This window comes from Pleurodeles waltl, chromosome 2_2 (genome assembly GCF_031143425.1).
Source record: "Pleurodeles waltl isolate 20211129_DDA chromosome 2_2, aPleWal1.hap1.20221129, whole genome shotgun sequence".
Lineage (NCBI taxonomy): Eukaryota > Metazoa > Chordata > Amphibia > Caudata > Salamandridae > Pleurodeles > Pleurodeles waltl.
In genome coordinates this window covers 1,132,818,558-1,132,834,172 of record NC_090439.1, presented here as the reverse complement: position 1 = coordinate 1,132,834,172, position 15,615 = coordinate 1,132,818,558, and the positions used below count along the sequence as shown (strand labels likewise).

The following is a 15,615-nucleotide window of genomic DNA, read 5'->3' as shown; positions in this document are numbered from 1 at the left end:
CGAGCAGTCAGGCTTATATCAGAGGGAAATGGACACCACACCATTTAAGAAAAATAGCCAATATTTATCTAAGTAACACAAGACAAAAACAACAAACATCCAACATACACAAGCAAAGGTATGAATTTTGAAAGATTAATGGGGTCATTACAACCCTGGCGGCCGGCGGTATGTTGGCGGTAACACCGCCAACAGGCTGGCGGTGTTCTGCCAGCAATTCTGACCGTGGTGGAATTGCCACTGCCATACCGCCGGCTCCTCCTCTTTCCCGCCAGGATTCCGCCTGGCGGTCATAATCCCCAGGGCAGCGGTGCCAGCACCGCTGCCCTGGGGATTATGAGTCCCCGACCGCCGGCCTGTCCATGGCGGTACACACCGCCATGGAAAGGCCGGCGGTAAGGGGACTTGGGGTGCCCCTGGGGGCCCCTGCACTGCCCATGCACTTGGCATGGGCAGTGCACGGGCCCCCAGGCATAGCCCCGTCTCGCATTTCACTGCCTGAATTTCGGGCAGTGAAATGCGCGACGGGTGCTACTGCACCCGCTGCACATCAGCATTTCCGCCGGCTCTATTACGAGCTGGCTGCAATGTTGATGTGATATTTCCGGTGGGCAAGCGGATGGTAACAGTGTTACCGTCCGCTGGCCCAGCGGAAATGTCATAATAGGGAGACAGAAATACCGCCGGCAATGGCGGTATTCTGTCTCCCGCGGCCTCGGCGGTCTTTTGAAAAGACCGCCGAGGTCGTAATGACCCCCCAAATCCCAATAAAGCGCGTAGAAACACGAAAGCTTGAATTGGTGTTATCACGGCATTGTGACGGAGTCGTTCCCAACAGTCCAGCACCACTCACAAGGGAGTGCGGCGCCGGGCACATAGTCGTACCAACCCCAGGTACAGTACCTTAGAAAAATGCAGAGTCAAAGATGTGGCACGGAGCCGGGGAGGTGAGGCGTCACTGGAGTCAGTGTGGCATGAGGCAGTGTTGGCGGCAAGGTGTCGGTTCCTTACAACCCGGCAATTCATGCATTGCGCCACTTTGTAAATATGACGCTAGGATTTTGCCCTCGTTGGGCCACATTATCGTAAACAAAATGATGCTAATGTGGTGGAAGGTGGCGCAAGGGGATTATAAATATGCCCCTAAGTTTATTATCCTTTCATTGTTAAAGGGGCGGGGCATTGGGGTGACGAGCAGTGAGGGGAGTGTGCATGTGTGTTTGGCCAGCCATCTCGGGCCGGCCAAACACACATGCACGATGTGCTCTCTCTACCCTGGCAAGGTGTTGCCGGGCTGGAGAGAGCAGGTACAGGCACCCAGTCTGCCTGGGAGCACCTTGGCTGGGTGCTCCCAGTCAATCCTTACGCTGCTTTGAGCAGCGTCAGGATTGGCCGCAGGGCAGGCTGTGAGCCTCTGTCTGCCTGCTGCTGAGAAGACGGGGATCGGCGGCACAGTGGTAAGCTTTTTTTGTATTTTATTTTTTTATTTTATTAATCTTCCCTCACCCCCGTGCACCACCCTGCCCCCTGTAACTCCTGCGAGCCGCGACTGAGAAGTAGAGATGTGAAAGTGGCGCAAACAGATGCTTCTCACCTTCTACTCTACAGAGTACCCAATCCGAGTGGATTCAACTGATTCAAAAAGCCAGGGCACTCGTATGAAATAAGATAAGAGTCTGTGCAGTTAGGTTCTTGGTCTTCGGGGAGAATCAATATCACATCAGAAAGATTCCATATGTGGTCATCACAACAACATCCAACAGCCAACACGTGTTTCGTCTCTGAGAAATTAATACTCCTGAGACCTTACTCTGTGTCTCTTCTTTACCTTATAACTCTAGATGAGACGGAGGGCTTACTTATGAGTACTCCCTCACGAAGACTCGGGGATAATAGTGTTTTGCCCCCGTCACGTGATTCCCACTACTCTTTCTCTATTGATTGTACATTATCTTGAAGAGTTTTACTTGATTAGGATAAGCCATTTATTCATGTTAACACCTTACTTATACTTTGCCCTGAGGAAGTCAATGAGATTAATTTCTCAGAGACGAAACACGTGTTGGCTGTTGGATGTTGTTGTGATGACCACATATGGAATCTTTTTGATGTGATGAACATGTATGAATACCTCGCACAAGAATAAAGACACTGAACTTTAACTCTGTTTGGATTATATATTGATTCTCCGAAGACCAAGAACCTAACTGCACAGACTCTTATCTTATTTCATACAACTCGGCCTTGCCTGCTTGTCTCCAAGCGATTGCTGCCTGGATGACAGAAAGCAGGCTGCAACTCAACGAAGACAAGACAGAAATTATGTTTTTAGGAAAACTGGCCAACCCTGCTAAAAATATAGGACCAGTAATACATTTAGATTACCTCTTTTTGGGATCTCCAGGTTATGTGGTTAACAAACTACAGGTGGTACAAAATGCTGCAGCACGTCTGCTCTTTAATCTGCCTAGGACCACATCAGCTAAAAAAGCTCTGATTGAACTGCACTGGCTTCCAGTGGCAAAAAGGATAAAGTTTAAGGCTCTTTGCTTCTTCCACAGAGCTCTATATAAAAAGGATCCTCATTATCTAAAATCATTAATTTCACTATATACACCCACAAGAGTTTTGAGATCGGCCTCTAAAGCCCTGGTAGTGGTACCCAAAGTACAGAGAACATCATGGGGATGAAGATCCCTGAAGTACCAGGGAGCCAGACTTTGGAACTCCCTACCCACGAATATTCGCATGATGAATCAGGAGACAGAATTTAGGAAGGCCATTAAAACCTGGCTATTCTAAATTCTTCTAAGTTCCCCCTCTCCAGGGAAGTTTGATATTCCTCCAGTATGTTCTAAACTTTTCAAACTGATCAGCGCTACGAGGCCTCCGGGTAGCTGGCGCTATATAAGTCTCAATAACATAACATAACATAACATAACATAACATAACATAACATACGAATGCCCTGGCTTTTTGAATCAGTTTGGTTTTTCCTAATGGACGCTGCATATGTTAATAATAGTTGGCTGGTATGCTTGAGGCGGGCTAAACCATGGAAAAGGCATGACGTATGCATGCCTTTGGCAAATGAATTCAAGGGAATTTTAAAAGGCAAGCCCACGAACGAATGAAAGTGATGGCCGTGACATGGACATGGTTAAAAGCCCAACAGAAAGATGACAACGGGTCGGAAATGCTTGCGTGCTCCAACTAAAATCAAATTGAGCAGAATTTCACTATCAGGACATGTAAAACACACTAGTGCATGTCCTACCTTTTAAATACACTGCACCCTGCCCATGGGGCTACCTAGGGCCTACCTTAGGGATGCCTTACATGTAAGAAAAGGGAAGGTTTGGGCCTGGCAAGGGGGCGCAGTTGCCAGGTCAACATAGCAACTAAAAACTGCACACACAGTCACTGCAGAGGCAGGTCTGAGACATGTTTACAGGGCTTCTAATGTTGGTGGCACAATCAGTGCTGCAGGCCTACCAGTAGCATTAGATTACAGGCCCTGGGCACCTCTAGTGCACTGTACTAGGTACTTACTAGTAAGCCAAATCTGCCAGTGATGGAAAAGCCAATTAACAATACAATTTAGACAGAGAACACTTGCACTTTAGCATTGGTCGGCAATGGTAAAGTGCCCATAATACCAAAACCAGCAAAAACTAAATCCAGCACACAGTCAAAAAAATACAGAAAGCAGAGGCAAAAAGATATGGGAAACCAGACCAAGGATGGCAGGTCTAACACTCTATTACGTTGGACTCCAGTCCACTATAACCACTCCACTGTATGCTATTACACTCTACCACACTTTACTATATGCCACTCCAGTCCACACCACTCCACGTATGCCACTCTAATGTACATCACTACAGTATAGGCTATTACACTCTACGCCACTCCACTGTACAACATTCCACTCTATGCCACTCCCCTGTACGTCCCTCCAGTCTACGCTGCTCCACTGTTCGCCACTTCACTATACACTACTCTACTATACAGTATTCAACTCTACACTACTCCACTAAGGCACTCCAGTGTATGCTATTGTACTGTATGCCACCCCACTGTACGCTGCTCCACTCTACGCCACTCCAGTGTACTCTTCTCCAGTCTATATAACGCCACTCTACAAAACTCCACTACTTCCTATGCCAATCTACTACACTATACAACACTAAAATGCAGCAGTTTACTTGACTCTACGTTACACCACTTTAATGTTTGCCACTCCACTCTACACTAATCCACTATACCATACTCCACTCTATGTCACTCCACTCTATATCACTCCACTCTACGCTATTCCACTCTATGACACTCAACTCTTCTACACGCCACTGTAAAGTATTTCACTGTATGCTATTCGGTTGTATGCTACTCCACTGTTCGGTAATTCACTGTACGCCACTACAGTGTGCGCCACTCCACTCTATGCCTCTCCACTGTACGCATTCTCCTCCACTGTATAGAGTGAAGTGTTATCCAGTATAGTACTGTGCTATAACGTGTGATAGGGTGGATTGGCATACAGTGTTACAGAGTAGAATGGCATAGAGTGGCAGAATGGAGCTGTGTAGAGTGGGATGTTGTACTGTAGTATAAACTGAGGTACAGACTCAAACAGAGGAGAAGAGTTAAGTGGAGTGGTGTAACAGTGTGGGGTAAAGTATAATTGAGTGTATTGGAAAGGCGTAGAGTAGCATGGAGTGTAGTGGTGTAGCATAGGTAGTAAAATTATAAATTGGAGTGGAGCCTCATACAGTAGACTGGAATGCTGTGTCTCAGAGTATAGAAAAATGTTGTGTAGTGGAATACAGTGTTGTACAATGAGTGTACAGTCATAGAGTGGAGTACAGCGTTGGACCGCGGAGTATAGGAGGATAAAGTGGAGTAGCGTGTTGTATAGAGTGGCATAAAGTGTAGTAGACTTTTATACAATGGCGTTATATAGAGAGGAGGAGAGTGTCGTACAGTGGTTAGTGACCATTGTAACATAGTTTTCTGTCTAGGATAGTTGGGGCTCTAGCATAGTACACTATCTCCATTGTGTGCTTTAGTGCAGTAAGCTGTCCAGTGCAGTTTACCATCTATAACAGTGGGCGCTTTAGAACTGTGTACTGTCTGCAGTGTGCTCTGTAGTACAGTGAGTTGTCTAGTGCAGTCTACCATCTAGTACAGTGGGTGCTTTAGAGTTGTGTACTGTATGCAGCGTGCCCTGTAGTATATTGTGCTGTCTAGGGCAGTGTACCATCTAGTACAGTGTTCCTTTTTGCACATGAATGCTGTAGCGCAATGTTTAGCACCGTGAGCTGTCTATCAGTGTTTTGTGTAGTACAGCGGCAGCCTACCACACTGTACTGTCTGCAGTCTACTCCGTAGTGCAATTACGTTTTTTATTGCAGTGTAGCACCTGGTGCAGTGCACTGTCTCTTACAGTGGGTGGTACAGTTTGTGCTCTAGCACAGTGTTCTAGCTTTAGCACTGTGTTATGCCAGTGCAGTGACCTCTCTAGCACAGTGTTGTACCTAGTACATTGGACACCTAGCACAGTGTGTAGTGTCTGTAGTGTGTTCTGTAGTCAAGTGATCTTTTCAGTGCAGTTTATCACCTGCTGCAGGGTTCTGTCTAGTACAGTGGACGCCTAGAACCGTGCGTACTGTCTACAGTGAATTGTGTAGTATAATGACCTTTTTTTAGTGCAGTCCACAATCTCTTGCAGGGTTCTCTCTAGTACTCCGGGCCCCTAGTCCAGTCTGTACCGTCTACATTGTGTTCTGTAGTAAAGTCACCTTTTTAGTGCAATCTACCATCTGGTGCAAGGTTCTCTCTGGTACAGTGAACTAGTAGCAATGTAACCTGCAGTACAATAAGCCGTCTAGTACACTCTACCATTTAGTGTTTGATTCAGTACAGTAGGCTCTCTAGCCCACTGCACTCTCTGCGTTGTACTCTGTACTGCATTGTACTGACGAGTTCCTGTTTTTGCTGTGGCCCATAGACTTCATGTTTCATATGTAGTGCCTAGTGGGTGTGATCCTCCTTCTACAATAAAACTGTTGGTAAAGCACATCTCTGCTCTTGCATGGCCCTCTAGTGGAGTGTTCAGTACAGTGTACTCCTTCCAGGTAGGTGCTGTCTCGTGCAGAACAGAACAGTGCACTTCTTCCAGGGAGGTGCTGCATAATGCAGTATACTGTACAGTACAGTGTGCGCCTCTCAAATAACTGCTGTGTAGTGTCGTGTAAAGTACAGTGCACTTCTTTGCGGTAGGTATGTATAGTGCAGTACATTGTATAGTACCTTGCATTTCTTCCAGGTAGTTGCTGTATATTGTATGGTACAGTGTGCTCCTTCCAGACAGGTGTTGTCCAGCGCAGCACAGTATAGTGTGCTCCCTCCAGGTAGGTGCTGTCTAGTGTTATGTGTAGTTTTGTGAACTCTTTCCACATAGGTGCTGTCTTGTGCAGTTCACAGTTCAGTGCGCTCATTCCAGACAGGTGCTACCAAATGTAGTGTACAGCACAGCATGCTCTTTCTAGGTAGGTGGTATACAATGCAGTATATTGTACAGCACTCTCCTTTTAGTAGGTTTTGTATATTGCAGTGCATTGTACAGTACAGTGCACTTCTTCCAGATAGGTGCTGTCTAGCGCAGTGTGCAGCACTCTAAACCATGCTCCTTAAAGATAGGTGCTGTCTAGTGTTGTACAGTGTTTTCCTTCCAAATAATTGCTATCTGATAGAGACTTCTAGTTGCAGATTCCTTACCTTAGAATTTTCCCACAGGCGTCAGACTGCATCCAGAGATTTTTTCTTCGCGCAATACCCTTGCGCGTCGGTAGGTGGCGTCGGTCGACTCCGTAGGCGTCGTGGTCGCCGTGATGACGTTGGGAGTAGTACATAGACGCCGCCCTCGCGCAGTGACGTCAGTCATTTTCTTCCCGCGCCACGCGCTGATCTGAGCGAGAGCTACCCTCGGCTAATTTTTGGCCGAATTTGACTGTTTTGTCGATATTTTTTGGTGCGACCTTTGGTGCGTCGAGGATGTCCCCGAAGACCAGGTTCAAGCCGTGCGAGGACTGCCACCGCATGATGTCGGTGACGGACCCTCATCGTGTCTGCCTGTGGTGCCTCGAGCGCGACCACGACCCGAAGTCGTGCTCCGAGTGCCGGGCAATGCATCCGAAGGCTTTGAGGGAGCGGTCCCTAAAGCTGATGGCGGCCCGGCACTCGACTCCGCGTAGATCCCAATCTCGCTCGAGATGAAGGTCTCAAGATCGGTTGCGGAGCCACCACCAATCGGTTGCGGAGCCACCACCACTTGTCTTCTTCGAAATCTTCTGGTCACGGTAAGAAGAAGTCACATCGCTCTCTGACTTAACCCCGTCGCTCGGCCGACGCGACGCGGGACGAGCGTCCACGAATTAGGCCTCCATCCTCGGAGCCTACGTCTGGGTCGACTCTGCGCTTCCCCGAGTTTCCCGGATCCAGAGCGACCCCCGCCCAACTCAAGGAGTTCTACGAGGCCATGCGCCTCATCTTTGGGCGTGTGACCCTGATACGGAGCCATCGGGCCCAAGGGGCTTGGCTGAGGGGCCTTCGGGTTCCGCGCCAGCGGCTTCAGCCTCGCCCACCGAGGTCGCCTCCGGATCCGTGCGCGGATCCGCACCTACGCCGGTCGCACAGTTGAGACTCTGGCATGCTGTCTCCTCCTACCGTGGCTACGGCGGAGGGAGCAACCTATGGTATGGTGGTTAGTAGGGCGGCTGAGGTCCTTGGCCTTGTGCTCCCTACTGTCAAAGTCAGGTCTAACCTCCTGACTGAGGTGCTTCAGCCTGGGACTTCTGCGTCTGAACCCCTTCTCCCATTCAATGAAACCCTCACTGACGTTCTTTTGGGTACATGGTCCAAACCCAACACAGGGGCTTCTGTGAACAGGACGATCGCTCGCTGCCATTGGCCTGCGCCGAATGACCCAAAGTTTCTGTCCCAACATCCTACGCCTGAGAGTCTTGTTATCCAGGCATCCTCTCCTTCTGGCACATTCCCTTCTGACCCCCGGATAAGGAATCCAAAAGGATGGAACAATTTGGTAAGAAGTTGTTTTCTTCCTCCAGCCTCGCGCTGTGGCCCGTGAACACCGCATGCCTTTTGGGACGTTATTCCCACTCCCTGTGGGATACGGTTGTGCAAGTCCTGCCGCAGATACCGGAGGAGGCCCGTGCTATCGTCTCCCAAGCAGTCAAAGATGGGAGAGACGCGGCGAAGTTCACAATCCTTTGTGGGCTGGATACGACCGACTCTCTGGGCAGATCAGTTGCTACGACAGTGGCCTTATGGCACCATGCCTGGTTGCGTACTTCTGGTTTCTCGGGGGATGCCCAACAGTCACTCATGGACATGCCCTTTGATGGCACCCGTCTCTTTGGAGACAAAGCGGACTCGGCCCTGGAGAGGTTCAAGGAGTCCAGGGCTATGGCTCGGTCCCTTTGCCTTTCTGCCGCCACATGCCCCCCACAGTCCGCTTTTCGGCCCTTTCGTGGCCACGGAAGGGGCGCCCTGTCGCATCCTGAACCCAGCCACCGGGCCATGCATGCTGGACAGCCTATGCGTGGCCGGGGGCGCGGAATCCCACGTGGTCGTGGGACAGGGAACCAGAGGTCTGTCCAGTCCACCCCTGCCCCCCAGCAGTTCCAAACCTTCCTAGTCCGTCCCCTCACTCCCACCCAGTAGGTGGCAGAATCCGCCATCACCTGCCCCACTGGGAACATATCACCACGGACGGGTGGGTTTTGCAAATAATTCGGAAGGGCTACTCCCTCCCTTTAGAATCCGCACCAAAACACATGCCACCATCCTTCCATCCCTTTTCGGAGGATCATTTGGTGCTTCTCCGCCAGGAAGTCACGGCTCTCTTGGCCAAGGGAGCTATAGAAAGGGTCCCTGTGCCAGAAGTAGGTTGTGGTTGTTATTCCCAACACCTTTCTGATACCAAAGAAGGACAAAGGCTTGTGCCCTATCCTAGATCTTCGGGACATGAACTACTTCCTCAAGAAGGAGAAGTTCAAAATGCTCACCCTGGCTCAGGTTCTGTCTGCCTTAGACCCAGGAGACTGGATGGTAGCGTTGGACTTGCAGGACACTTATTTCCACATCCCCATCCTGCCTGCCCACAGACGTTACCTACGATTCGTGGTAGGTCACAAGCACTTTCAGTTTACCGTGCTCCCTTTCGGCCTTACCAGTGCTCTTGGGTTGTTCACGAAAGTGATGACAGTGGTTGCAGCTCATCTGCACAGGTTAGGGGTCTCAGTCTTCCCCTACCTAGACGACTGGCTGTTGAAGGCGCCTTCGCCCCAGACAGTGGTCTCACACCTCCAGACTACGGCGAACCTCCTGCACCAGCTGGGGTTCACGATCAGCGTGCCAAAGTGACACCTGACTCCCTTTCAAACGCTCCCTTTCATTGGAGCAGTTCTGGACACAGTGTGGTTTCGGGCTTATCCTCCCCAAAAGCGAGTCCAAGTCATTCAGGCTATGATTCCAATCTTTCGGCCTTGGTCTTGGGTTTCGGTGAGACAGACTCTGAGGCTGCTGGGCCTCTTGGCCTCCTGCATCCTGCTAGTAACACATGCCAGGTGGAATATGCGGGCTCTGCAGTGGGACTTGAAGTTCCAGTGGGTGCAGCATCAGGGGAATCTATCCGACATGGTCCAGATGTCGGAGGGGACTGCGAAAGACCTGCAGTGGTGGCTTTCGAATCCCAAAATCCCAATTGGGTCATTGGCAGATCCCTCTCCCTTCCCCAACCAGATCTCTCTATAGTGACAGATGCATCACTTCTGGGTTGGGGCGGCTACATGGGAGAGGCAGAGATCAGAGGCCTCTGGTCTCTGGCGGAGTCGGGACGCCACATAAATATGCTGGAGCTCCGAGCGATCAGACTTGCGTTGAAAGCATTCCTTCCCTCTCTCAAAGGGAAAGTGGTGCAGGTGTTCACGGACAACACTACTGCAATTACTCTCAAGGCTCTCTCAACGCCAGAGCAGACGAACTCAGCCGCCGACGCACTGTGGATCACGAGTGGCGTCTCCATCCAGAGGTGGTGCAAGGTCTCTTTCGTAAGTGGGGAGAGCCTTGGTTAGATCTGTTCGCCTCCGCAGAGAACACGCAATGTCAGCTATTTTGCGTGTTGGAGTTTCCAAGGCGGCACTCGTTCGGAGACGCTTTTTGTCTTGAGTGGAACTCCGGCCTCCTTTACGCCTTCCCGCCTATCCCTCTTCTGCCCAGAGTTCTCAAGAAAATCAAGAGCGACCGGGCCCAAGTTATCTTGGTGGCTCTGGACTGGGCTCGAAGAGTGTGGTATCCAGAACTATTGAGCATGTCCATCGATCCTCCGGATCTTCTGTCGCAGCAGCAGGGGACGCTCCTCCACCCGAACCTGTCCAACCTCCGCCTTCATGCGTGGAGATTGAGCGGCAACAGTTGACGGCATTTGCCCTTCCACCCGAAGTCTGCAATGTTATCTTGGCAGCCAGGCGTCCCTCGACTAAAACTGCATATGCCTGTCGTTGGAATAAATTTGTGGCATGATGCACCTACAAATCTGTTGACCCCCTATCTGCCCCTCTTTCAGAGGTTCTTCTATTCATTCTTTCCTTAGCCCAGCAGGATTCTGCATTGGGCACCCTTAAGGGGTATCTGTCTGCCATTTCTGCCTTTCTTAGGCTTCCTGATCAGCCCTCACTCTTTAAATCTCCTCTTGTGAGTAGGATCTTAAAAGGGCTCACCCACTTATTTCCTCCCACTCCCTTCATCATGCCTCAGTGGGATCTTAATCTTGTGCTTACTTTCTTGATGTGTACTCCCTTTGAGCCCATGCATAATTGTCCCTTACGGCTCCTCACATTCAAAACTGTCTTTCTCATCGCCATCACCTCTGCTCGAAGGGTGAGTGAGCTTCAGGCCCTTTCTTCAAAGCCTCAATACTTGTCCGTACACCCCAACAAAGTGGTGCTACGCACTAGGGCTTCATTCCTTCCTAAGGTGGTTACACTGTTTCATGTAGGCCAGTCCATCACTTTGCCTACCTTCGACGCACCCCCACATCCTTCCCATGAGGAGGAGAGACTCCACCGTCTGGACCCAAAAAGAGCATTGGTGTTCTATCCAAATCGTACTCAAGACTTCCGGGTGGACGATCAACTCTTTGTTGGCTATGTGGGTGCGAAAAAGGGGAAGGCGGTGCAGAAACGTACCATCTCTCGATGGGTGCTTCTGTGCATCAAAATGTGCTATGCTTTGGCGAAAAAGCAACCTCCTGACGGCTTGCGGGCTCATTCTACCAGGGCCACTGCTGCATCCACTGCGTTGGCACGCGGAGTTCCTCTCCTGGATATCTGTCAGGCAGCTACGTGGGCATCTCTGCACATGTTTGCTAAGCATTACTGCTTGGACAGTCAGGTCCGTCGGGACGGCTACTTTGGTCGTTTGGTCCTGCAGGGCTTTCTAGTATGATCTTAGTTCGCAGCCCACCACCGAGGATGGCACTGCTTGAGTTTCTATTCTAAGGTAAGGAATCTGGAACCAGAAGTCTCTATCAGATGTACAAGTTACTTACCTTAGGTAACAAAATATCTGGTAGAGACATATTCTAGTTGCAGATTCCTTACCGCCCACCCATCCTCCCCTCTTGCGAACTGATTTCTAGGGACAGGGATTCCCCCCTTAGCTCTGGCGCACCAATATCAGTGTTCTTAGCGGCTCTGCACTCTGGCGTAGAAAGTCGTTAAAAGAAACTGACGTCACTGCGCGAGGGCGGCGTCTATGTACTACTCCCGACGTCATCACAGTGACCACGACGCCTGCGGAGTCGACCGACGCCACCTACCGATGCGCAAGGGTATTGGTCGAAGAAAAAAATCTCCGGATCCAGTCTGACGCCTGTGGGAAAATTCTAAGGTAAGGAATCTGTATCTAGAATATGTCTCTACCAGATATTTCATTACCGAAGGTAAGTAACTTGTACATTTAGTGCAGTATATTGTACAGTACAGTGTGCTCCTTTCAGATAGCTACTGTATGGTGCAGTGTAAACTACAATGTGTTCCTTTGAGAAAGGTGCTGTTTTGTGCAGTGTACATAACAGTACACTTCTTCAAAATAAGTGCTGTGTAGTTTAATGTATAGTACAATGCCCTCCCTCCATTTTGTGCTGTCTAGTCCAGTATAAAGTACAGTGTGCTTCTTCTAGGAAGGTGGCATCTAGTGCAGTATATGGAACAGTGTGCTGCTTACTGAAGTGTCCAGTACACTAAATAATGTTTCTTCAGATAGGTACTGTCTAATGCAATACAGTGTGCTCCTTCTGGATAGGTGCTGCTAGTGCAGTACAGTACTCTCCTTCCATGTAATTGCTGTATAGTGCTTATAGTTCTGTTCTGTTGTACAGTACAGTGGGTCCCATTCAGATATGTACTGTTTAGTGTAGTGTAAATTATAGTGTGGTCCCTGGTGACAGGTGCTCTCTAGTGCAGTGTGCTGTGTAGTGTAGTACTCCCAGATAGGTGCAGTGTATTGTAAGTACAGTGTGCACCTTCCATGCAGGTCTTGTCTAGTGCAGTGTATGGTAAAGTGCACTCCTTCCAGATAGTTTCTCTAGTGTATGTGCACAGTACACCAAACTAGGCTCCTTCGAACTATGCTAATAGTGCAGTACAGTGTACTCTTCCAGATAGTTGGTCTATAGTGCAGTATATTGTACAGTACGATGTGCTCTTTTCAGACATGTGCTGTATAGTGCTATGTGAGAAACTTGCACTCCAGCACAGTACAAAGTACAATGCCCTCCTTCTAGAAAAGTGCTGGTTAGGGCAGTTCAATATAGTGTGATCTTTCCAAGTATGTGCTTTATAGTGCAGTACACAGTACAGTACAGTACGCTCTCTCCAAGTTGGTGCTGTATAGTGTAGTATATTGTACAGTACAGTGTGCTCCTTTCAAATATGTGTTATGTGCTGCATTGCAAAGTGCAGTGAGGTCCTTCCAGATTAGTGCTGTCTAGTGCAGTTCATGGTACTCTAAAATGGGTACATTCCAGTTTGGTGTTGTTTAGTCAGTACAGTGTGGTCCTTCCAAGTAGGTGTTGTATAGTGCAGTACATTGTACAGTACAGTGTTGTCCTTTCAGATAGGTGCTGTCTTGTGAAGTGTAAAGTTCCAGCATGTTCCCTCCAGATTGGTCCTTTCCAGTGCAGTGTACAGTACAGTGTGCTCCATCCAGATTGGTGCTGTCTAGTGCCGTGTAAGGTACATTCCTCTCCTTCCAGATAGGTATTGTCTAGTGTAGGGCAGTACAGTGTGCTTCTACCAGGTAGGTGCTGTACAGTGCATTATATTATACAAAACAGTGTGCTCCTTTCATATTGGTGTTATTTAGTGCAGTGTAAAGTACAGTGTGCACCTTCCGTTAGGAGCTGTCTAGTGCAGTACAGCGCACTGTGTTCCTTCCAGGTAGGTGCTGCATAGATAGTTTTGCCTTGTGTCAATTACCTGAAAATAAACTAAAAATAGCAATTATATGCTTTATATGTGTGCATTAAATCTCTAATTCTGAATTTCTTTTCTGCAGTGATGGTCACTCTGGATCCAGACACAGCGCATCCGCAGCTCCTCCTGTCTGAGGGGGGGAGACGTGTGAGATGGACAGACACAGCACAGCCTGTGCCAGAAATACCCAAGAGATTTACATCCTGGTGTGTGCTGGGGAGACAGGGGTTCACCTCAGGCAGACATTACTGGGAGGTGCAGCTGCTGCAGGAGAGGACAGCATGGAATGTTGGGGTCGCAGCCGAGTCTGTGAATAGGAAGGAAAAGATCACATGGTCACCTGAGGGGGGAGTCTGGGCTGTGGAGAGGGGGTGGAATGATCAGTACTGGGCTCTCACCTCCCCTCTGACCCCTCTGTCCCCTCGTGAGGGGCCCCGGAAGCTGGGGGTGTATCTGGACTATGAGGGGGGGCGCTTGTCCCTGTACAATGCTGACTCCATGGAGCTTCTCTTCACTTTCCCCCGGGCCCACTTCACACACAGGCTCTTCCCGATCTTGAATCTTTGGGGGGAAGCAGAGATGAGGCTGGTGTAAAAGCTGCAGCCCCCTCAGGAGCAGAGCTGATGCTGTTGTAGGACCTGCACCCCCCAGCAGCAGAACTGAGGCTGGTATAAGAGCTCCACTCCTCCCCCCCAGGAGCAGAGCTGACGCTTGTGTAAGAACTGCTGCCCCCCCAGAAGCAGGGCTGAGGCTGGTGAAGGAGCTGCAGTAGTCCCTCCCTCAGTAGACTGTTCATGTGAGGTAGGGGTAGAGCGTCCCTTCTGGCGGCTTATGGGGAAGAGGCTCTGTGTATAACTCCTTTGTTTTGGGAGGGGTGTCTCCTGCTGGATGTCCATGGGGGAGGGTGTTGGAAATGGCTCTTTCTGCAGGGTCATCCACAGACTTTTTGCCGTCCCAAAGTGCAGGTGCTTTGTCCTCTAAAACATGGTAACATAGGCTTCTCCACAATTTACATATTTAATTTACTTGTACGTCCCTAGTAAAGTGCATTATAGGTGCCAGGGCCTTTAAATCAAATACTACTAGTGGGCCTGCAGCATTGATTGTGCCACCCACTATAGCACCCCATGAAACATGTCTCAGGCCTGCCACTGCAGGGCCTGTGTGCCATTTTATACTGCCATTTCGACCTGGCAAGTGCATCCTCTTGCCAGGCCCACACTTTCCTTTATTACATGTAAGTCACCCCAAGGCTGGCCCTAGTTTGCCCCAAGGGCAGCGTCCAGTGTATTTAAACAGTTGGATATGTATTTTTAGGTTTAACATGCCCAGGTAGTGAAAACTGCTAAATTCATTTTTTTCACTATTGCAAGGCCTAACTCTCCCATAGAATAGCATTTGGGTTGCCTTAAAACATCTTTTAAGTATAACTTCCAAATGGGACGAGACAGAAATATGGATTGTGTTTCTGGACTCAAAATTTAAAATCACAACTTATAGCGCCTTGAGACCCTCAGGGTGAGTAGTGTGCTTTACAAATTCCTGATTGATTAAGTGATGGTGAAGTCGGAATTTAAATTGTAAGTCTGAAAATGCCACTTTTTAGAAAGTTGGCATTTTCTTACTTTAACCATTCTGTGCCTCTGCCTGTCCCTGAATACATGTCTTGGGTAGATGACAGCGGGGCTGTGTGCATTCCCACTAGACAGTTGCACACAGCGGGAGTTTGGGTGTGGCATTAGCATGTTGATGGCCCATCACCATGCTGATAGGTCTTCCTGGGATAGATGGGAGGGAGGAGCTGATACCTGCTTCTAAATAGGGCTGAGCCTCTCCTCACACAAAGGGCTGCATTACCCCCCTGCGTAGTGTCTGGAGCCGGAGAGGGCAAGGAAGAGACCCTGGGGACTTCAAAGGAAGGTCTAGAAGCTTCTCCAACCTTCCACAGCCTGGGCACCAAAGTATAATTGCAGGACCCCCCACTAAATCAGAACACCTCTGGGACAAAGACTCTGCCAGGAAGGAGGACTGCTGGGCTGCCAGGAAGGTTTGC

At 49.4% G+C, this 15,615-nt stretch overlaps 1 protein-coding gene across 1 annotated transcript in view; it reads left to right on the top strand.

Annotated features, from left to right (window-relative positions):
• The window catches only part of LOC138278646 (butyrophilin subfamily 1 member A1-like), a 44,841-nt gene extending 30,315 nt beyond the window's left edge, over positions 1-14,526 (top strand). The window contains exon 3 of the mRNA XM_069219270.1: positions 13,645-14,526. Within this exon, the coding sequence (XP_069075371.1) occupies positions 13,645-14,156 (512 nt within the window). The 3' untranslated portion in view covers positions 14,157-14,526. The remainder of the gene's footprint in view (positions 1-13,644) is intronic.
• Positions 14,527-15,615: the final 1,089 nt, after the last annotated feature.